Source organism: Anser brachyrhynchus, assembly GCF_964034855.1.
Source record: "Anser brachyrhynchus genome assembly, chromosome: 2".
NCBI classification, from domain to species: Eukaryota; Metazoa; Chordata; class Aves; order Anseriformes; family Anatidae; genus Anser; species Anser brachyrhynchus.
The window spans coordinates 896,388-917,299 of record NC_137695.1 but is presented as its reverse complement, the minus strand read 5'-3'; the positions used below and the strand labels follow the sequence as shown (position 1 = coordinate 917,299).

General features: G+C 69.9%; 4 protein-coding genes across 6 annotated transcripts; 2 read left to right on the top strand and 2 right to left on the bottom strand.

The window, feature by feature from the left end:
* Nucleotides 1-471: 471 nt before the first annotated feature.
* Nucleotides 472-4,185, bottom strand: LOC308189446 (uncharacterized protein; the record flags this gene model as incomplete). The annotated part of the gene is made up of 3 exons (XM_080579489.1): nucleotides 801-4,185; nucleotides 674-769; nucleotides 472-580 (listed from the first exon to the last, which is right to left on the bottom strand). Exons 1-3 carry the CDS (start codon nucleotides 1,985-1,987, stop codon nucleotides 472-474), a joined length of 1,392 nt encoding a protein of 463 aa, XP_080435615.1. The 5' UTR covers nucleotides 1,988-4,185.
* A 3-nt stretch (nucleotides 4,186-4,188) lies between these two features.
* Nucleotides 4,189-7,229, top strand: LOC308190284 (tigger transposable element-derived protein 3-like). Of its 2 annotated transcripts, XM_080581432.1 has the most exons (3): nucleotides 4,189-4,485; nucleotides 4,604-4,714; nucleotides 5,103-7,229. In XM_080581432.1, exons 2-3 carry the CDS (start codon nucleotides 4,681-4,683, stop codon nucleotides 6,926-6,928), a joined length of 1,860 nt encoding a protein of 619 aa, XP_080437558.1. In that variant the 5' UTR covers nucleotides 4,189-4,485; nucleotides 4,604-4,680; the 3' UTR covers nucleotides 6,929-7,229. The 2 variants fall into 2 exon arrangements, with proteins under 2 accessions (XP_080437558.1, XP_080437557.1); XM_080581431.1 differs by having other exon boundaries at nucleotides 4,189-4,714.
* Nucleotides 7,230-8,859: 1,630 nt separating this feature from the next.
* LOC308189535 (uncharacterized protein) lies at nucleotides 8,860-15,077 on the top strand. The gene is made up of 4 exons (XM_080579637.1): nucleotides 8,860-9,020; nucleotides 10,743-11,377; nucleotides 12,702-12,905; nucleotides 13,387-15,077. The coding sequence occupies exons 2-4, from the start codon at nucleotides 10,840-10,842 to the stop codon at nucleotides 14,412-14,414; spliced, it is 1,770 nt and encodes a 589-aa protein (XP_080435763.1). The 5' UTR covers nucleotides 8,860-9,020; nucleotides 10,743-10,839; the 3' UTR covers nucleotides 14,415-15,077.
* Nucleotides 15,078-15,229: 152 nt separating this feature from the next.
* On the bottom strand, nucleotides 15,230-20,438 carry LOC308189534 (zinc finger protein 783-like). Of its 2 annotated transcripts, none has more exons than XM_080579635.1 (7): nucleotides 20,175-20,438; nucleotides 18,879-19,280; nucleotides 18,615-18,741; nucleotides 18,370-18,486; nucleotides 17,809-17,919; nucleotides 17,565-17,684; nucleotides 15,230-17,190 (listed from the first exon to the last, which is right to left on the bottom strand). In XM_080579635.1, exons 1-7 carry the CDS (start codon nucleotides 20,406-20,408, stop codon nucleotides 16,475-16,477), a joined length of 1,827 nt encoding a protein of 608 aa, XP_080435761.1. In that variant the 5' UTR covers nucleotides 20,409-20,438; the 3' UTR covers nucleotides 15,230-16,474. The 2 variants fall into 2 exon arrangements, with proteins under 2 accessions (XP_080435761.1, XP_080435762.1); XM_080579636.1 differs by having other exon boundaries at nucleotides 18,370-18,483; nucleotides 20,175-20,434.
* Nucleotides 20,439-20,912: the final 474 nt, after the last annotated feature.

Genomic DNA, 20,912 nt, shown 5'->3' with positions numbered 1-20,912 from the left:
GGGAGCGGGGGGGGAGGGAGGCGGCCGGTGCTGCGGCGGGCGGTGTGGCAGGCGGTGGTGCGGCGCCCGGTGCTGCTGCTGCTGCTGCAAAGGGTGCGACAGCCGGCGCTGCAACGGCAAACGGTGCGGCTGCAGACACTGTGACACCCGGCGCTGCAACACCCGGCACTGCAACACCCGGCACTGCAACTGCAAACGGTGCGGCTGCAAACACTGTGACACCCGGCGCTGCAACACCCGGCACTGCAACACCCGGCACTGCAACTGCAAACGGTGCAACACCCGGCACTGCAACACCCAGCACTGCAACTGCGAACACTGCAACACCCGGCGCTGCAACACCCAGCACTGCAACTGCAAACACTGCAACAGCCGGCGCTGCAACACCCAGCACTGCAACTGCAAACACTGCAACACCCGGCGCTGCAACTGCGAACGGTGTGAGGGCCGGTGCTGCGACGCGCGGTGCTGCTACTGCAAGCGGTGCGACACCCCGTGGTGCGACACCCGGCGCTGCAACTGCAAACGGTGCGGCTGCAAGTGGTGCGAATTGCAAGCGCTGCAACGCCCGGCGCTGCAACTGCAAACGGTGTGACAGCCGGTGCTGCAACAGCCGGCGCTGCGACACCCAGCGCTGCGACTGCAAACGGTGCAACACCCAGCACTGCAACACCCGGCGCTGCAACTGCAAATGGTGCAACACCCAGCACTGCAACACCCAGCGCTGCAACTGCAAACACTGCAACAGCCGGTGCTGCAACACCCGACGCTGCAACAGCCAGCACTGCAACACCCGGCACTGCAACAGCCAACACTGCAACTGCAAACAGTGCGGCTGCAAGCAGTGCAAATTGCAAGCACTGAAATACCCGGCACTGCAACACCCAGCACTGCAACTGCAAACACTGCAGCGGCCAACACTGCAACTGCAACACCTAGCGCGGCAACTGCAAACGGTGTGACAGCCGCTGCTGCAACAGCCGACACTGCAACACCCGGCGCTGCAACTGCAAACGGTGCAACACCCAGCACTGCAACACCCGGCGCTGCAACTGCAAACACTGCAACAGCCGGTGCTGCAACACCCAGCGCTGTGACACCCAGCACTGCAACAGCCAACACTGCAACTGCAAACAGTGCGGCTGCAAGCAGTGCAAATTAGAAGCACTGAAATACCCGGCACTGCAACACCCAGCACTGCAACTGCAAACACTGCAACACCCGGCGCTGCAACTGCGAACGGTGTGACAGACGGTGCTGCAACACCCAGTGCTGCTACTGCAAACAGTGTGGCTGCAAGCAGTGCGAATTGCAAGCACTGCAACACCCAGCACTGCAACACCCAGCACTGCAACACCCAGCACTGCAACTGCAAACGGTGTGGCTGCAAGCAGTGTGAATTGCAAGAGCTGCAATTGGAAGCAGTGCGACACCCGGCACTGCAACACTCGACTCTGCAACTGCAAACAGCCGGCACTGTAACACCTGGTGCTGCAACACCCAGCACTGTAACTACAAACACTGCAACTGCAAACAATGCAACTGCCAGCGCTGCAACTGTAAGCACTGCAACTGCAAACACTGTGACACCCGGCACTGCGTCAGCAAACACTGCAACACCCAGCACTGCAACACCCGGCACTGCAACAGCAAACACTGCAACACCCGGCACAACAACACCCAGCACTGCAACACCCAGTGCTGCAACATCCACTGCAGCACCCAACACTGCAGTACCCAGCGCTGCACCTACGGTGTACGCCGCACCCAGCACTGCAATACCAAGCACTGCGCCTACTGCACCCAGTACTGTGATACTGCACCCAGCAGTGCACCCACTGCAACACCCAGCACTGCACCAGCCAGTGCGGCACCCGCTGCAATACCCAGCACTGCATGCACTGTGCCCAGCAGTGCAGCACCCAGCAGTGCAGCACCCAGCACTGCACCAGCACTGCGGCACCCACTGCGATACCCAGCACCGCATGCACTGCGCCCAGCACTGCAGCTCTCAGCACTGCATCCAGTGCTGCGCCACTGCGCTCAGCACCGCCCCGCTGCAGCACCCGGCGGTGCAGCCCTCAGCGCCCAGCACTGCTGCTGCCCCCTAGCACTGTCGCAGGCGGTACCGTGGGGCCGTTGACCAGCTCCTGTCCCGCTGTAACCAGGGGGCACTTCCCCAGTGCCCCCCAGCAGGCACCGGGCGCTGTCTTGGCAGGGCAGCTCCGCTCCCCTTGTCCCTATTTGACCGGGGGCGTTCTCGCTCCAGTCTCCCCCCATCGGTTCCACCACCATCACCTTCACCAGCGGCTCCACTGCCCTGGAGCCCTCATGGCTGGCACCTACAGACCCCGCTCTGACGTCATAGCACGTTGCTGATGTCATCTCACACCACTGTGATGTCATCCCACACTGCTCTGATGCCATCTGACACTGCTCTGATGCCATCCCTCACTGCTGATGTCATCCCTCGCCGCTCTGATGTCACCCCACGCCCCTCTGAAGTCACCAAACACAGCTCTGACGTCATCCCACACTAGCGATGTCACCTCACATCACCGATGTCACCACACGCCGCTCGGATGCCATCTGACGAACCGCTGTGATGTCACCCCGCACCGCTCTGCTGTCACCCCACATCGCTGTGATGTCACCCCGCACCGCTCTGCTGTCATCCCCCCACTGCTATTGTCGTACAATGTCACTGTGGTGTCACAGAACCCCAAAACGGCTGAGGTTGGAGGGGCCCTCTGAAGATCACCCAGTCCAACCCCCCGCAGAGCAGGATCACCCCGAGCACCTTGCACAGGACGGCATCCAGGCAGGTTCTGAATATCTCCAGAGCAGGAGACGCCACATCCTCCCCGGGCAGCCTGTCCCAGTGCTCCGTCACCCCCCCAGTACAGAAGTGCCCCCCCACATTGAGCCGGAACCCCCTGGGCTTCAGTTTGTGCCCGTTGCCTCTCGTCCTGTCGCTGGGCACAACCGAAAAGAGACCGGCTCCGTGCTCTCGACACCCCCCCTCGGATATTTACACACACTGATGAGGCCCCCCCTCGGTCTCCTCTCCTCGAGGCCCAGCTCTCCGCCTGTCCCCGTACCACAGGCGCTCCAGGCCTCGCAGCACCTCCGTAGCCCTCCCGTGGCCCCGCTCCGGTAGCTCCGTGTCCCTCTGGTACCGGGGAGCCCGGCGCTGGGCACGGTGCTCCCGGTGCGGCCTCAGCAGGGCCGAGCAGAGGGGGAGCGTCACGGCACCACACGGCGCGCCCACGTCATCCCACAGGGCTGTGATGTCACCCCGCAGCGCTCTGATGTCATCCCACAGTGCTCTGACATCATCCCACAGGCCTGTGATGTCACCCCACAGCGCTCTGACGTCATCCCACAGTGCTCTGACGTCACCCCACAGCGCTCTGATGTCACCCCACAGGCCTGTGACGTCACCCCACAGTGCTCTGATGTCACCCCACAGTGCTCTGACGTCACCCCACAGCGCTCTGATGTCACCCCACAGGCCTGTGACGTCACCCCACAGTGCTCTGATGTCACCCCACAGCGCTCTGACGTCACCCCACAGGCCTGTGACGTCACCCCACAGTGCTCTGACGTCACCCCACGGCGCTCTGATGTCACCCCACAGCGCTCTGACGTCACCCCACAGGCCTGTGACGTCACCCCACAGTGCTCTGATGTCACCCCACAGGCCTGTGATGTCACCTCACAGTGCTCTGACATCATCCTATACCACTCCAATCTCACCCCACACCCCTGTGATGTCACCCACACTGCTCTGACGTCATCCCAGAGCACTGTGATGTCACCCACACCCCTGTGATGTCACCCCACACCGCTCTGACGCCATCTCACACACCTCTGTGATGTCACCAAACACCGCTCTGACGTCACCCCACGCCGCTGCTGTCACCCCCAGCCCTCTGACGTCACCCCCGCTCTCTGACGTCACCCATCTCTCTGACGTCACCTCCCGAGCCCGCCCCGGCCCCGCCCCCCAGCACGCGCCGCTCCCGCCCCGCCCCCTCCCCCGCCTCCGAGCCGGGTCCCCGGGACGGCCCCGCCCCTCCCGTCCCCGCCTCGATTGGCAGTGGCCGCAGCCAATCGGCGCGGCGCCCCCCGGCGGCGGCCCAATGGGCGGGACGAGCGGGGCGGGGCGGGGCGGGGCGGGGCGGGGCGCGCGCTCCCGCGGCTGGCAGCGGGGCCGCGCGGGGCGGCGGCGGCGGCGCGGAGCGGAGCGGGAGGGGCCGGGGCCGGCCCAGCTACGGCACCGGCACCGGCACCGGCACCGGCCTCGCTGCCTGCTCCCGGGGCTCACCGGGGCCTGGCGAGCCGGTACCGGCCGCCGTCCATCCCCGGGCGGCCCCGGTGCCCTCCGCGGGCATCGCCGCCGCCCCGTTACCCGGCCGGTAACCGCGGGCTCCCGGCGGTGCTGACAGCCCCGGCCCCCGCCACCCAGCCCCGCTGCCTCCGGTAGGGCCGGCCGGGCACCGGGCAGCGCTCCGTCACGGCGCCGTGCACCACGAAGCCGCCGTGCGCTGCCGGTCCCGGCCGTGCGCATCCGTTACCGGCCGCCCGTCCCCCCCCGCAGGGCCCGGCATCACGGCGGCCGTGTCACCACCCGCCGAGCGGAGGAGGCCCCGCGGGCACCGGCACCGGGACGGCGCCATGAAGGAGGGCCGCGAGCGCCTCGTCGCCCTGGGTAAGGCGCGGGTGGCTCCCGGGGGGCTGCTGCACCCTGCGCCACGGTGCCGCCACCGGGCCGGGGCCTCGGTGCCGGTAGGGTACGGCGTCACCCAGCCCGACGTCGTGGCCCAGCTGGAGCACCGGGAGCGGGCACGTAGCCCCCCGGCACGTAGCCCCCCGGCACGTAGCCCCCCCGGCACGTAGCCCCCCCGGCACGTAGCCCCCCGGCACGTAGCCCCCCGGCCGGCCCTTCCCAGGGTGAGCGGGGACGGGGTGGCACCAGGGCCGGAGAAGGGAGCTCGGGGACAGCCATCCCCTGGGCAAACGGGGAGCGCGGTAAGGTGGCGGGCCAAATCCTGCGGGATTTGCAGGGTTTTGCCCCAAACGCACCTGTCTTCCCGCAGGGGAATGGCTGGGGACGAAGGCGAGGAGCGAGGAAGGGGATTCGGAGCCCGGCGCCGTGCCACCGCAGGAGCAAGGCTGCGGCCACGGCCACGGCGGCGTCCCTGAGCCGAGCCCCGGTGTGGGTGACGGGGGCTTCATCCCCCCGCCGGCGTTCGCCGAGAGCCCCGGCGCGCGGCAGGGGCGGCCGCTGCACGAGTGCACCGAGTGCGGCTTCGGCGCCGAGCAGAAGCCGGACCTGGTGCGGCACCCGCTGGCACGCGCCGCCGGCTGCTCCTACGTCTGCGGCGCCTGCGGCCGGGGCTTCGCCCAGCGCGGTGGCCCCGCGGCACGCCTGGCTGGAGCCCCCCCCGGTGCCAGCGGGTGCCCCGGGGCGGAGGTGGGGGCACCCCGCAAAGAGCGCAAGGAGCTGTCGCTGACGGAGAAGGTGCGCGTGCTGGAGATGCTGGACGGCCCCAAGGTGTCCCAGAGCGAGCTGGCCAAGCGCTTCGGGGTGTCGCAGCCCCAGATCTGCCGCATCATCAAGAACAAGGAGCGGATCCTGAGCGAGTGGCACCAGAACAGCAACCCCGAGCGCAAGCGCAAGCGGGAGGGCAAGGACGTGGCCGTGGAGGCCGCGCTGCTGCGCTGGGTGGAGAGCGCCCGCGCGGCCGAGCTCCCCGTCAGCGGCCCGCTCCTGCAGGTCAAGGCCAAAAACCTGGCCGAGGCGCTGGGCAAGCCCGGCTTCGAGCCCAGCGGCAACTGGCTGGCCCGCTTCAAGCTGCGCCACAACATCGCCCTCGAGAAGCCTCCCCGGGAGAGGGGGGACGCGGAGCAGCCCGCGGCCGAGCGCTGGGCCAGCGCGGTGCTGCCCGACCTGCTGCGCAGCTACGCGCCCTCCGAGGTGTACAGCTGCGGGGAGACGGGGGTCCTCCTGCAGACCACCACCCCGCTGGCCGAGGACGAGCCAGCTGGCCCCGGCGGGCGGCTGACGCTGCTGCTCTGCGCCAACGCCGACGGCTCGGAGAAGGCGGCGCTGCGGGTGGTGGGGCAGAGCCCCCGGCCCCGCTGCCTGCGCGGCGTTAACCTGCAGCACATGCCCTGGAGCTACCGCGCCAGCGGCCTGGCCCGCCTGACCGCCCCCCTCTTCGCCGAGTGGCTGCAGGACTTCAACGAGGAGATGCGGCGCAAGGGGAAGAGCGTCCTGCTGCTCCTCGACAAGCGCGAGGCGCACCCCTACCTCGAGCTCTCCAACGTCAGGATGGTCTTCGTGCCGCCCGCCGCCGCGCTGGCACAGCCCCTGGACCGCGGCGTCGCCAGGGACCTGAAGGGCCACTACCGGCGCCGGCTGCTGACGCGGCTCCCGGCGGCGCGCGGTTCGGAGCGGCCGACCCTCTTGGATGCCCTGCACATGCTGGTGCAGGCCTGGGGCGACGTGCGCCCGGGGCTCATCGCCAGCTGCTTCCGTGCCGCCGGCTTCAGCCCCGACGCCAGCCCCGACACGCTGCTGGCACCCGTCCGGTTCGGCCAGGAGCAGATCGAGCGCTTCGTGCTGATGGACGAGGGGCTGGAGCGCCTCGGGGAGCCGGCAGATGCCGAAATGGCCGAGGGGGCGGACTGGGACGGGGGGACGGCGGAGGGCGAGGATGCGGGGGAGCTGGTGGCGGTGCAGCCCTGCCCCTCGGAGCCCGAGGTGTGGGACAGCCTGGCCACGCTGCGGCGGTACCTGGAGTGCCGGGCCACCTCCCCGGACCTCTTCCAGGCCTTCTATGCGCTGGAGGACGCCGTGCACGCGTTGTCGACCAGCGCTGGGCGAGCCCTGCACGGGGACGCCTGTGCCAAGCAGTGAGCGGGGCGCGTTCTCAGCCGCGGCTTTGGGAGCTGGGCCAGCAGCAGCGCCCGTTCCCACCACGGAGCTGCTCTGGGTGGGCTTCGCCCCGGGCGGGGACGTTGCGTTTGGTGGAGTGGAACGAGGATGAGGCCGCTGTGTTGGCGCTGTCCCCGTGCCCGGGGGTCCTTCCCGCGTGGCCCCACGAGGGGCTGGCGCAGCCGATCCCGGGGAGCAGGCGGCTGGGGGCTGCTCCCCCCCCGCCGCGCGGAGCCCGGAGGTCTGCAACGGGTGCATTAAACTGGAGCGTCAGCAAACCGCAGAGCGGGTGGTGTTTGTCGTAATTGAACACAACTTCCAGCGCAGCAATTAGCAGAGCCGCCGCGCTCCCCACCGCGTGCCTCCGGGCTGGGGTTTTGCTGCTGACAGCAGCGGTGCCACCCCGAGCCTCCCTTTGTCCTGTCACCCTGGGCTGGGGACATGGGCTGCCTGTCCCAGCGGCGCTGCGGCTGCTCCCCGCGCCCCGCAGATGGCACCCATGGGTGCCCGGGGGGGTCCCCTGCACGTGCCCCCCATGTGTGCAGGGCCCCCAGCACGGGGACCGCTGCCATCCCCTGCTGCACCAGGATCCACGGGTTGGGATGGGACGGGGCTGTCCCCACAGCTCTGGGGCGCCCCGGGGAACCTCACGCCCCCCACCCCACCAGCCCTTGGAGCCCCCGTACCCCGCTGGGACCCAGGGGAAGGGTCAGCCCCGGCATTAGGAGGTCAGACTGGTAAAGGACACCGTGGTCCCAGGACAAACTGGGTCCTCTTGGGTTATTGCCCCCAGAAGCGATGCTGGTGGGGACACGGACGGGAGCCGGGCAGCGCGGGGGGAGCTCAGTGTGGGGCAGCGTCTGCAGAGGGACCTGTGGGGGTGTTTTGGGCAGGGGGGTGCCCGTTGGGACACAAATGGGGCAGGACACACGAGAGGTGCCCACTGGGGTTCCCAGGGCAGGGGGCTCGAGGTGCCCATCGGGGTGCAGCGGGCTCGGGGGGCGCGGGGGCGGCTGGCCCAGGCAGGATTCATTGGGGCGCACTGGGGGGGTCCCCTGGATGCACCCGGGTGATGTTGGGGTGCGTGGGGCGTAAGGGGCACCCTTTGTGTTGCACGGGGCGGGGTGCAGGGTGCCCGTCGGGGTGCTAAGTTCACCCAGGGGTGCCTGTGGGGGTGCACAGGGCAGGGGGGGCACCCCTCGTGCCGCATGGGGCAGCACTGGGGGGCATGGGACAAGGTGCGACGGGCAGGAAGCACGGGGAGGTGCCCGGCTGGGAGCGGGGGGGGGGTGCCAGGGCCCCCCAGGGGTGCAGGGGCAGCGTGTGCTGGGGGACATCCATTGGGGTGCCTGGGGGGGGGCAAGGGTCACAAGGGGGTGCGGGGTCGGGGTACACCGGGAGGGTCATTGGGGTGCACAGCACGGGGCGGGGGGGGGGGGTGCAAACAGCACCGGGGGGGTGCAAACAGCACCCTGGGGGGGAATGGGGGGGGTCCCGGGATCCCGGGGGGGGGGGGGGCACGAGGATGCCCAAGGACTGGGGGGCAAGGGGTAGCCGGGGGGGGGGGGTCGGGGACAGGACGGACGGCTGGGACCCCACCGGCGTGCACGAGACCGGGGGTGTACAAATGGGGGGGGGGGGGATACGGGGAGAGGGGGGGGGGGTCCTCGGTACCGGGATACCGGCACGGGGGGGGGACACGGGAGCACGGTGCGGGTGCGGCACGGGGCTCACCCCCCCTTCGACGCGAACCCCCCCCTCCCCGGTCCAACCCCCCCCCCATACCGGAACGTCTCGGCGGCACAACCGGCAGGGGGCGGCCAAGCAGCGGCTCTCGCCGGGTCCCCGTCCCCGTCCCCCCCCCCCCCGCTCCGCGCCGCTCGGAGGCGGAGGAAATGAAGGCGAGTTCCGCCGAGGCGGGAGCCATTACCCGCCGCCGCCGCCGGACCTGAGCCCTTACCGACACCGGCCCCCCGACGTCGCTTCCCCCCCCCCCCCCCCCCCTTCCCCCCCTTTCCCCGTTCCCCTTCCCTTCCCCCCCCCTCTTCCCCATTGCAAGCCCGGCCCGGTACAGGTAGGCTCCGCCGTGCTGCCCTACCTTTGGGGGGGTGGGGGGGGGAGAAAAAGCTTAAGGTTGGGGGGCCGGGGCCTGCCCCCGGGCCCCCCCCCACCCCTTCGGGGTGGGGGGGGGCCCGGGGGCAGGCCCCGGCCCCGGCCCCTTTGTCCCCGGTGCCCGTCGGAAGCGCGAACAAAAGGCTCCCGGTGGAGGGCAGGGCGCCGGCTGTGCCCGGTAGCCCCCCCCCCATCAACCCCTCCGGCCCCCGGGTGCTGCAGCCCCCCCCCGGGCTGTCCTCACCGCCCCCAGCCCGAGGGCGAGGCCTCGGCTGGGGGTGCGAGGGGCCCCGAGGGCTCCCGGTGGGCTCCCGAGTCCGTAGCAGGGCCCCGAGGTGCTCGGCGTGGACGAGGCCTCGGCTGGGGTCCGTCCCGTCCCCCCCCCCATCTCGGGGGCTGTTGTTGTGGGGTCCTGAGGTCTGCGGGCCGGCCACGGGATGCTCGGAGGCCGAGACCTTTGCTGAGGACCACGCCGTGGCCTGCAGGCAATTGCGGCGGCCAAGGTCTTTTCGCCGCGGGGACACGAGACCTGCGCCGTGGCCAGGGTCCTCGCCGTGGTTTGCACGTGTTCGCCGTCGTCTTAGGGCATTCGCCATGGCCGAGGTCTTCGAGGTTGCCCTGTAGACCTTGCTGCAAGCCTGAGGTGTTGGCCACAGCCGAGGTGTTCACCGTGGCCTTGAGGCACTCGCCATGGCCATGGTCCTTACCCCAGGGCTGTCACCAGGTGCTATTCGGGGCCCTGAGGTGCTCACCGTGGCCGTGGCCTTCACTGTTGTCTTTGCCATGGCCTTGAGGTGCTTGACATGGCCAAGGACTTGGCCATGGCTCTAAGGCTCCCTTGATGGACCTCAGAGGTTCACCATGGCCAAGGCCTTTGCCAGAGCCCCATGGTGCTCGCTGAGGCCCTAAGGCTCTCACCACAGACAAGATCAGTGCCAAGGCCTGCAGCATGGCCAAGGTCTTCACCGTGGCCTTGGGATGCTCACCATGGCCATAGCCTTCGCCACGGCCCCAACACCTGCTCTTTGGCCAAGGTCTTCACTGTGGCCCTGAAGCCCTGTCCTGTGTCCCTGGTGCTTTCGCCATGGCACTGGCCCTCGCCACAGCGCTGAGGTGCTTGCCGTCACCACGGTCCCCGTTGTGGACCTGAGTTGTTGCCCATGGCCAAGGCGCTCTCCGTGGCCCAGAAGCAATTGCTGTGGTGCTGAAGCTGTTGCTGTGGCTCCTGCCACAGCCCCGGGATGCTTGCCAAGGCCACATCCTGGAGGCACTTGCCGCGCATCCGAAGATGCTCACCATGGCCTTGACGCGCTCCCCATCGCCCTCAAGGCGGTGCTGAGGCCCTCCCCGTGGCCTCGAGGCACTCCCTGTTGCCCTGAGCGTGGCCCTGAGGGGCTGCTGGTTCCCCTCTGCGTGGCCCTGAGGCACTCGCCGTGGCCCTGAAGCCGTGCCGTGGCTAAGGTGCTTGCTGTGGCCCCAAGGTGCTTGCCCGTGTCATGGTCCCAGGGCACGCACCATGACCACGAACCTCTCTGCGGTCCCCGTTGTAGCTGGCTGGGAGCCCCTGGGTGCCTTTGGTTGGAGAGGGCTGGGGGTCCCTGATGTCACCCCCCTGCCGTAGGGACCCTGTGGGGTGACGCACTGCCACCACCCACCGCTGCCCTTTCCTTTTCTCCCCTCCCAGGTGCTCTCGAGCTGGGGCGAGGGGATGAGGTGCCCCCCTGCCGCGTGGTGTGCCGAAGCGGCTCTTTAGATCCTCCCCGGCCCAAGCCTCCCCTGCCATGGATGCCTCGGGGGCTCTTGCTTCGGCTCCCTCCTCCGCGGCTCCCTCGGGCTCCCGCAGCCCCATGTTTCCCCCAGGAGCTGACAGAGAGGAGTGGGGACCGAGGTTCAATTGTGCCCCTTCCACCTCTGCTGCAGCCTCGCAGGCGATGCCAGCGTCTGGCCGGAAGAGGAAGGCCAACTTCTCCAATGACGAGACCGAGACACTGGTCTGGAATGTGGTCCGGCATTTCAGCGCCCTGTATGGGTCTGAAGCCCTGCGGGCTCACCCCGTGCGGCGGAAGCAGCTCTGGACCCAAATCCAAAGCCGCGTCAACTTCCTGGGCTACACCGAGCGCTCCATCGACGACCTCAAGCACAAGTGGCGCGACCTGCGGTTGGACGTCAAGAAAAAGATCACCTCCAAGAAGCACCTGCCTATGAACCGCGCTGGCGGGCCGCTGCACAAGCCGCGCCTCACGCCCCTGGAGAAGATGGTGGCTTCCACTTTCTTGCAGGCCAGCCACGACTCGGAGCCCGAAATCATCTTGGACCCAGGTCAGTCGTGGTGGTTCTCTGGGGACAGGAGAGTTGGAGCGGCTCTAGTCCTGTGCTGCAGCCCCGCCTGAGCTCTTCGAGTGCCGCCGGGCCTGGTAACCTCGCCAGGCCGTGGTCCCCCCAGCTCCGGGCTCTGCCGAGTGTTCGTGCTCTGTGCCTGCCGGCACGGCGTGGATCGTGGAAGGAGACTTGTGGGTTTTGCTCTCGTACGCGGTTTGTGTCAGGATTACAGCACGCAGCAGGGCTGTGGTCCTGTAGTATCTGAGCAGCAAACCGCCAGGGTTGAAAGCTGCGTACGCTGGGATTAAAAACCCACCGTGGAAGTAACCTGGGATCAACCGGAGCGCGTCAAACTTTGTGGGAGTGGGTCGTTTTTTAAAATGTGATACAGTGCCTGGCCTTGCTGGATACCATCTCAAGGCAGCCGCTAAAAGACAGGATGGGATTTTATTTCCCCTGTTCTTTTCAGGGTTAGCGTCCCTCGTGCTTAGCAGAGGTCAGAGGCAGCAGGAGCAGCTGCCGCGGTACCGAACCGCGCTGTCCTCCCGCTGCGTCTCGCACCTGCACCGTGGTGCTGCGCGTGGCCGGGAGGAGCCTTCCCGATGGGGCTGAGCCTTTGAACCCTCCAGTTCCTGCAGAATACACCTGTGTCTTGGTCTCACGCAGGTTCTGCTTTTGCGTAACGCCTGTTTCACTCCAAAGGCCAGGGAAGCGCTTGGGGGAAGGTGTTGGGAGTTAACTGCCCGACATCGCCGCGCTTGGCGGTGGGGTTGCGCTGGGCCTGCAGGTAAACGCCGGCTGGGCTTTGTTACTGTCCAGGAGGCAAACGGCCCCCCTGCCCTTTCATTTCCTGCAAGGGAACGTGTCCGCCTTCCTTGTGCCCCCAAAGGACACCGCAGGTAGTTGTTCCTGCTCCTTCCTCCGCTTTTCACCTTTCAGCTCGGCCCATCAGGTGTTGGTGGGGACGGGTGGGCAGTGTGGGTCTCGTTTCACTTCTGAAGCGGGCTCAGGCTGTCTCTGAACCAGACGCCGTTATTGCAGAGCAAAAAAGCTCTGGGCTCAAGGCAGAAGTCCTGGGGGCTGTTCAGGGGGTGCCAGCCCTCTGTGGGACTGGGGGGAAGCGACGACGAGCGGTTGTGCGGGTGTCCCTGCGGGAGGCACATCTGGGGCTTGGTGTGGCCACGTCCCCCGTGCCGTGTCACTCCCCTGCACGGCACTCGGGGACCCTTCTCTGGGGGAGCCCCGGCCACCCGTAACGCCAGGACGCACGAGTCGGCAGTGCCGCTGTCGCAGCAGCTGAGGCTGGGTGTTCTCTGTCCCGCAGATCTGTTCTTCCCCGGCGCAACCAAGCAGTCCTTCATGCACCTGCAGCCCGGCGTGAGCCACCCCAGCATCTACATCGACACCAACGGGCAGCCCTCGTCCCTGCCCGACGTGGAGGGCTCCGCCGTGCCCCGGCTGGCGGTGCAGAGCCCGGACCCCTCGGTCATCTGCGAGTACAGCCGAGGGGAAGGGCAGAGCAGTTCGGGTAAGGCCGCTCCGGGGCTTTGTCGGGGGGAGGGAAGGTGCGGTGGGTGGGTGGGGAAGCGCCGGAGGCCTGGTGGTGGTGGTCTGCACCAGGAGCACGGTCCCGGCACGGGGGGGCCCTCGGCACGGTGTTGGGGGGCCGGCCCTGAGCAGTCCCGTGGGTGCTGCTCGTTTGCCTCGAAGGGCTGCGGGTGCGCGCCTGCGAACCCGGAGCACGGTTTCACAACTGCCGAGGGCTGTTGGGTGGCGCGAGGAGGAGGCAGATCCAAGTGGAGGCAAAGGCTGCGGCTTTCCCTGCGGCACGCAGCGGGACTGGGGAACTCGCTGCTGCAGGATATGGAGGGATGGGAGCCGTGCGAGGAGAGCTGGGCTGAGGGCTGCACGGACAGGGTGCGTCCGTGTGTCAGGAAGGGGTACGGGGACAGCGCAGAGCAGACGTGGCAGCGACCTGCGCTCACAGGAGGGCTTCTCTTCTCTTCCAGCCGAGTCGGGACCAGAGCTGCGGACTCCGGACATGACAGCCATTTCCCCGTCCCTGCGAAACGAGTCCCTCGTCTCCTACGCCTCCATGTCGGAGGAGGAGGAACGGGAAGGCCGGGAGGTGGAGAGGGGCCACGGAGGGGCCATGGGGCTGCAGCCGGGGCCCGAGGCCCCGATGTCCGCGGAGGAGGACATGAAGCTGTCCCGCCAGGCCATGCTGATCCGCCGGTGCAGCTCCCAGGGCTCCGTCACCTCCCTGCCCGAGGACCCTCTCAACCCCGTGGACGCTCACTCGGACTGGGGACACGAGGGGGTGTCCGACCTGCCCCCCCTGGGCCGCTCGCTCGACTCCTCGCACCCCGAGGAGCAGGCGGGGGGCCCGGGCCCGGAGATGGGCGCTTTGCCCAGGGTACTGATGGGCCCCGCCTGGGAGAAGACGACGGAGGAGGAGCCGCCGGCACGCTCCCCGCTGCACGGCGCCCTGACCGAGGAGTCGCTGCCCTCCTCCGCCTCCCCCCCGGGGGACGCCCCCGCCGCCCCCGGCCCGGCCCGCGGCGGCGTGGGCTGCTCCCGCCTGCGGGAGGACCGCCGGGAGAGCTGGAGGACTAACATCCATCACCTGCTGGACCTGGAGGAGCAGTGGGACCAGCTGTACCACCAGGAGCTGGCCATGTGGCAGGAGGAGCGGGCCACGCAGCGCGAGGAGAGGGCCCGCGACCGCGAGCTCCAGTTCCGCCTGCTGGGCGTCCTGACGGACATCCGCGACGAGCTGCGCTACCTGCGCCAGGAGAGGGCCAGCGCCCGGCAGAGCCAGGCGCCGCCGGCCGAGCCCCGGCCGGACCCCAGCCCGCTCCTCGAGCAGCCCAAAGCCGAGCCCAGCTTCCCCGAGCCGCAGGCCGGGAACGCCGGCTGGGCGGAGACCGCCGTGCCCAGCCGAAGCCCCTTCGGGAACCGGGGCCGGGGCCGGCGCAGAGGGCGGCCGCGCGGCTCTGCCTCCAGACACAGACGGCTCTTCCTCACCAACAGCTAGGGCCGGCGGGGACGCCGTCCCGCGAAGGACGTGGTGTGCGTACAGCCCTCCCTCCCCGCGCGGGGCTCCGGGCGTGCGGTGGGTGCCTGCCCACGGACCGACGGGCGTGCTCACGGGGGGGGGGGGGGCGGTGTGCGTGTACGTGCGTGTGTCGCGGAGGCGCGTGCGAGCGAGCGTGCGGCCGTGAGCAAGGTTGGTGCCCGCCGTGCCACCGCGCCCGGACCCTGTGAGCACGGGGGAGGTACAAGGGGACACGCGGGCGGCTGGCGCCCCGCGTGCCTGCGAGCCTGCCGTGTGCTGGGCGAGTTTGGAGCACGCCGGCCGCGTGCGCGAGCCCGGGTCAGGAGGCGGCGATGCGCGCTCGCGTGCGAGGTGTGCACGCACACCCGGGAGGTGCCGGCGGCCGTGGCCGAGCCTCCGCTCCCGCGGGCAGCCCCGAGCGAGCGGCGGGAGGCGTGCATGCGCGGGTGCCAGCGGGGCGTGTGACGGCGCTAGTCGAGTAGGATTACTACCTTGGGGGGGGTGGGGAGTTAGGAACACTTAGTCGCTGATGTGCGAACATTTTATGCAAATCATTTAATGACCTAATTTGCATATAACCCATAAACTTCTGTTTAAAAAAAAAAAGAAATCCCCAAAAAAACAGAAAATGCCATCTCTCTGTGCGTGTGTGTGTGTGTGTGTGGACTCGGTGCTGGGGCGGGAGCAGGGTGCGGCCGTGGCCCCCATCCCCGCCCCGAGCCTCCGCTGCGCGCTGCTGGGAGGCTGCCGGCCGCCGCTCGCTCGTGCCGGGGCCGCCGGGGCTGCTGCGTCATGCTGGTAATTCGCCGCCTGCCCACGGTGCCTCCCGGCTCTAATCCCCCACAGTGCCGCTGCGGTGCTGCCGTGGCCCGGGGGGGCGGGGGGGGGGGGGGCAGGATGCTCCCGTTTGCTGCGGTGGCAGCGGGGGTCTGCGAGCCCACTGTGGCTGCAGCCCACGGCGGGGGGTGCCAGCCCAAACCGTCCTCGCTGGGCTGAGCTGCTGCACGTCACCGCGTGCGTGGCTGGCAGCAGGAGCCGCAGCCCTTGCTGGGTGACCTGGGGCCAACAGGGCCCCCCCGGGTGGCCAGGTCCCCTTTGGGGAGGGGGACAAGAAGCAGCTGGAGGCGTGAGTTGGGTGCTGGGCACTGCAGGCCGGGAGCATTTTATTTTGCAGCAACACGATTCAGAAATACATGGGGGGGGGGGGGAGTGATGGCGGGGAGAGGTGGGCTCCGGTCGCCGTGCAAAGCCCAGGGCTCGATCCCCAGGGAAGGCTTCGCTGTGAGCTGGTGCCCAGGAGTTCAGTGAAAAACGCAAGAAAAACAATAAATGCTGGGATTCGGTGAGAACGGCTAGAAACAGCTTTACAAGGCGGGCGGCCCTGCTGGGCTGCGGCTGCTGCTGGCCCTGGGGACCCCCGTGGCCACAGGAGCGGCTCCCGTGCACACACACAGGTCCCACGTGCGTGCACGTCACTCAGCCCTGCCTCTGGCTCTGGAGGTGATGCTGCCACCCTCCTGGGGGGGGGGGCTCCGTGGGGGACAGGGACAGCGGGGACCCCGCGGGGCTGGGGCGAAGGTGCTGCAGCCCAGCACGACTTTATTCCGCGTTGCATCGTCCATACAAAACGACACCCCAAGCACTGTACAGAGCGGGACGGCGCGGGGAGTAAAAATAAGCAGCGGGGGCTTGGAGGGAGGGGGCAGAGCAGCAGGCGGGGACGGCGGCGGGGGGGGGGGGGCAGCGGCGGGAGGAGGGGGGGGGCATGGCAGGCAGCAGCTCCCGTCCATCATCCCCAGATTGTCTGGCGGGGGCGAGCGGCAGGGGGGGGCTGACGAGAGTCCCTCCGTGGTGGGGCTGGGGGCGGGGGGGAGACCCCTCCCCACGCACGGGGCAGATCGCGCCACTGCCTGCGCCCCCCCGGCCGGGCGCCCGGATTTGGTACAAAGCTCCGTGGCCGGCGCGTGGCCCCCTCCCCACCCCCCCCCCTTCCCCCAAGTCCCGGGGAAGGGGGCATCAGTCCGCCAGCGGGGCGTCCCCTAGTCCCCGGGGGGCAATCCAGGGGGTGGCAGCGGCGGGGGTCCCGCTTCGGCCCCGTGCACGCGCTGGTGGTCCTTGAGGGACTCCTTGTAGCGGAAGCTGCGGCCGCAGGCCGGGCACTGGTAGGGCCGCTCGCCTGTGTGGATGCGCTGGTGCTTGAGCAGGTTCTGCTTGCGGATGAAGCTCTTGCCGCAGGCGGCGCAGACGAAGGGCCGCTCGCCCGTGTGCAGCCGCTGGTGGTTCTGCAGGTGCTCCTTGCGGCTGTAGCACTTGCCGCACTCGGCGCACTTGTAGGGCCGCTCGCCGCGGTGGATCATCTGGTGCCGCACCAGCCCCGAGTGGCAGTTGAAGCTCTTGCCGCACTCGGCGCAGGGGTAAGGGCGCTCGGCCGCGTGGCTCCGCTGGTGGATCCGCAGGCTCTTCTTCCCGCTGAAGCTCTTCCCGCACTCGGCGCAGCCGTGAGGGCGCTCCTCGGACGGTGCCGCCGCTGCCGGGACCCCCCCGGGCTCAGCCCCCGGCCCCGGCTCCGCACCCAGGGCTTTGCCCAGTCTGTGCTGTGCGGGCAGGGCTCCCCCGGCCACCGCTGCCTGTCCCTCGGGGCTCCCGAAGCCCGAGCCCGGGAAGAGCAGCTCCGCGGAGGCACCCGGCAGCACCTCCTCCGGGGGCTCGGCGCGGGGACACCGCTCCTCCGTCTTCACCATCAGCCCCTCGCCGGCTGTGGGGGGAAAAAGGCTGCAGTCAGCAGCTGCCGGGGACCGGGGATGGCCCCAAGCTGGGGGGCAGCACCCGCAGCCTAACCCGGAGCCGTGGGGACGATGTGGTCCCTGGTGCCTCCCCGCCTGACCCCGCGCACCCTAACACATCTTTCAGCCAGAGCCCGGCATGGCCGGGGCATAGGCACGGCCCATGACCCGCATCGCTGGGAGCAGGGGCTCTGCCACCCCTGGCACCCGATCGGGGTCTCCCCAGGGCAATCCCCGAGCTGCACCAGCATGGACATGGTCTGCAGCGGCCGTGGGGAGGAGCAGGACCCGCACAGTTCCTGCTGGGCTGAGGACCCCCCCCAGCCCAGGCTCAGGCATCGCTCACCGGGGCCAGGACCGGTCAGGATTTCCCTCTCCGGCAGCTCCCAGGGCTCCCTGACGCACGGCTCTTCCTCCTGCTTGATCCACGACAAGAAGTCGTGCGCCGTGATCAGGGCGTCAGCACCTGCGGGGAAGGACGGGGATGGGGACTCAGGGCCGCATCCTGCACAGGGTGGGCCCAGGAGGCAACCGCTCCAAAAGGCACCGAGCACCCGGCTGGTGCGTCCCGCGGGCGGTGCCGGCCTCACCTGCGCAGGGGTCCGTGGGCATCCCCCGGTCCTCCCCGAACTGCTGCTCCCCCACGAACGCCACCTCCTGCTTGATCCGGGACAGGATGTCGGAGGTGGAGATCAGCGGCTCTGTTCACAAGGAGAGACTTGGCGGTGCCGGGTGGCAGCCACCCGGCGCGGCCCCGCTCCTTGCCGGGGCGCTGGGAACGGCCGCGGGGTGGGGGCCCCCCTGCTCCGGCCACGCTGCGTGTCCCTGTCCCACAGCGGTGACAGGGCCTCGAACACCCCTGGGGGAGCTGTCAGGATGGGTGACCACAGGACATCCCTGGGGACGGGTGGCCACGGGACATCCCCTGGGGACAGGTGACCATGGGATATCCCACGGAGATGGGTGACCACGGGACATCCTGCAGGGATGGGTGACCACGGCATGGCCCGTGCGGACAGGCGACGGCCGCACAGCCCAGTAGGGACGGGACTTAGGGGACGTGCACCCTAAATGCAGCAGGAGGGAGGGAGCGGGGCCGGAGCAGAGCCGGGCGCTGCCGCCACGAGGAGCTGCCCGAGCCGATGCCTCACCCGCGCAGGCGTCCGCCGGCAGCTCCCGCGGCTCCAGGTCCCTCTGCTCGGGGACGCAGGGCACCTCCCCGCGCTCCAGCCGGGGCTGCGCGTCGCTCCTGGCCAGGGCTGCGTCTGCTCGGGGGGAGACAGCGTGGGGTCGCAGCGGCGGCCGAGCCCTCCCCGTCACCGCGGGACGTGGGGCCGGGGAGAGACGGTGCCGAACGCCCCTGGCCGCCGGGAAAGGGGCAAAAAGGGATGTTTACCCAGGGAGATCAAAGACTCATAGTTCTCCTTCACCAGGTTATTGTACAGCTCCTTCTGCCACTCCTCCAAATTCTTCCACTCCTCCGCCGAGAAGTAGACGGCAATGTCAACAAACGTCACCGGCACCTGCAGGGACAGGCCGCGGGCAGCTCAGCAGCGCCTGTCCCCGTCCCTTCGACGTCCCGGCCGCGGGGACTTGCGTAGCCCCAGAGACAGCCCCGAAGGGCTCCCGGGCCCCCCGTGCCCACCCCGGCCCTGCCCACCTTGGGCACCTCGCCCCGGGGGCCGGGGGGCAGGCGCAGCACCCAGAAGTTCCTGTTCTTCAGCAAGTTCTCCACGTTCTCCAGGCGCCGCTGCAGCAGCCCGTACTCCTGGATGAGGGTGCCCAGCACGGCCCACTTGCTCTCCAGCTGGTTGCCGAACTCCATGGCGGTTTTCTCGCAGTCCAGGAGCTTCTTCTCGGCCGTGCCGGAGCGGCCCTCCAGGCTGAGCAGGCGGGTGGCCAGGAGGTCGATCTTCCTCTCCATCGCCTGCACCGTGGCCACCACGGTCCAGAGCGAGGCCTCGGCGGAGTGCAGCTGCGCCTCCCGCACGTGCGCCCGCTCGGGCAGCAGCGGCGGCTGCAGCGGCATCAGGTGGGGGGGCTCCACGTTCCACTCCTGCACCTGCACGGGGAGGCGCGGGCTGGGCAGGGGGCACGCCGGGTGCTGCCCCCCCACCTCCCGGACCCCGCGGGTACCCCCGTGCCGTGCCCGGGTCCCGCGGGTTGCCGCGCGGCCACCGAGTCAGCGCCGGTCATCGTCCCCGTGGGACGGCAGCCAGCTGCAGGAGGTCACCGCGCCGTGCTGGCAGCCCCCCAGCTGTGCCGCTGGGGTGAAGCAGGGCCCCTCCCGACCCTTTTTTTTGGGATTTTCTGGATGTGCTTGGGTGGGAGCCTCCCTCGGGCAGAGGAAGGAGCAGGGTGGGCAGGGAGCAGCGGGGCCACGGCGGGGCCACCGGAGCATCCCGGGTCAGCGGGGCACGGGGACGTCCCGGGGCTGGAGCCCGCAGAGGAGCATCCCGGGGACACGGGAGCATCGCGGGGACAGCGGGGCGTCCGAGAGGAACGTGGGCATCCCGGGCCGGGGTGCAGGGGGACATCCCGGGGCAGGGGGACACGAGGGCATCCCGGGAAGGGCACCGGGGCCATGCCGGGGGGGACACGGGGACATCCAGGTGGGACACGGGGACGCTCTGGGGGGGCGCGGGGCCAACTCGAGGGGGACACGGGGCTACCCCGGGAGGGACACGGGGACACTCGAGGGGTGCGCGGGGGCATCTCGAGGGGGACACGGGGCCACTCGGGGCCATCCCGGGGGGGGCTCGCGGGGCTCCGCTCCCCGGCCCGAGCGCCTTCCAGGGGCACCCGGGACGGGGACCCGGGGCCGGAGCGGGCCCCGTCGGGGAGCGCCCCAGCAGCGCGGGCGGGGCGGCTCCGCCTCCGGGCCGGGGCCGGGGCCGGGACCGGGGCCGGGCTCGGCGGGGGGGGGGAGCCCCGGGCCGGGCCGGGCCGCGCTTACCTGGGCGGGCGCCCACTCGGCCATGGCCCCGCGGAGCTGGGCCGGGCCCCGGCGGCTGGGGCCGGGCCGCGGCGGGGAGAGCGCGCTGCCGAGCGGGGCCGCGGGGCCGCCCGCCGCCGCGCCGGGGCCGGGGCCGCTGCCGGGGCCGCTGCCGGGGCCGCTGTCGGTGGCTGCGCTCTGCGGGCCGGGCCCCGCCGCCCCGCCGAGGAGCCAGGGGCAGCCGGGGAATTGCATCCGCCTCGCCGGTGCTTGGCGGGCGCGGGCGGGGGGAGCGGCGAGGAGCGAGGAGCACTGCCGCCTACCGGCCCGGCACCGGCACCGGGAGCGGCACCGGCAGCGGCACCGGCAGCGGCACCGGCACCGGCACCGGGAGCGGCACCGGCAGCGGCACCGGGCTGCCCCGGGGCCCCGCGGAGAGGCTCCTTCCCCCCGCCGGACGCTGCTGGCCCGGGGCGCTCGGCGGGGCCTCCCCGTGCGGGACGGGGACGGGAGGGGGACGGGGGGACGAGGGGGGACAAGGGGGACAAGGAGGGGGACACGGGGGACCAGAGGGGACAAGGGGGACAAGGGGAACAAGGCGGGGGACCAGGAGGACAAGGAGGGACAAGGGGAACAAGGAGGGGGACAAGGGGGACCATAGAGGACAAGGGGGACAGGAAGGGACAAGGAGGGGGACAGGAGGGGACACGGGGGATCAGAGGGGACAAGGAGGACAAGGGGAACAGGAGGAGACAAGGA

Excerpts from the sequence above, each read along its gene's own strand:
- LOC308189534 (XM_080579635.1), bottom strand. The coding sequence starts at position 20,408 with ATGCAATTCCCCGGCTGCCCCTGGCTCCTCGGCGGGGCGGCGGGGCCC. Across the intron at positions 18,487-18,614 it reads TGAGTCTTTGATCTCCCTGG|CAGACGCAGCCCTGGCCAGG; the intron begins GTAAACATCCCT and ends TCTCCCCCCGAG. Across the intron at positions 17,685-17,808 it reads GCCCACGGACCCCTGCGCAG|GTGCTGACGCCCTGATCACG; the intron begins GTGAGGCCGGCA and ends CCTTCCCCGCAG.
- LOC308190284 (XM_080581432.1), top strand. The coding sequence starts at position 4,681 with ATGAAGGAGGGCCGCGAGCGCCTCGTCGCCCTGG. Across the intron at positions 4,715-5,102 it reads CGAGCGCCTCGTCGCCCTGG|GGGAATGGCTGGGGACGAAG; the intron begins GTAAGGCGCGGG and ends GTCTTCCCGCAG.
- LOC308189535 (XM_080579637.1), top strand. The coding sequence starts at position 10,840 with ATGGATGCCTCGGGGGCTCTTGCTTCGGCTCCCTCCTCCGCGGCTCCC. Across the intron at positions 11,378-12,701 it reads CGAAATCATCTTGGACCCAG|ATCTGTTCTTCCCCGGCGCA; the intron begins GTCAGTCGTGGT and ends TCTGTCCCGCAG. Across the intron at positions 12,906-13,386 it reads GGAAGGGCAGAGCAGTTCGG|CCGAGTCGGGACCAGAGCTG; the intron begins GTAAGGCCGCTC and ends CTTCTCTTCCAG.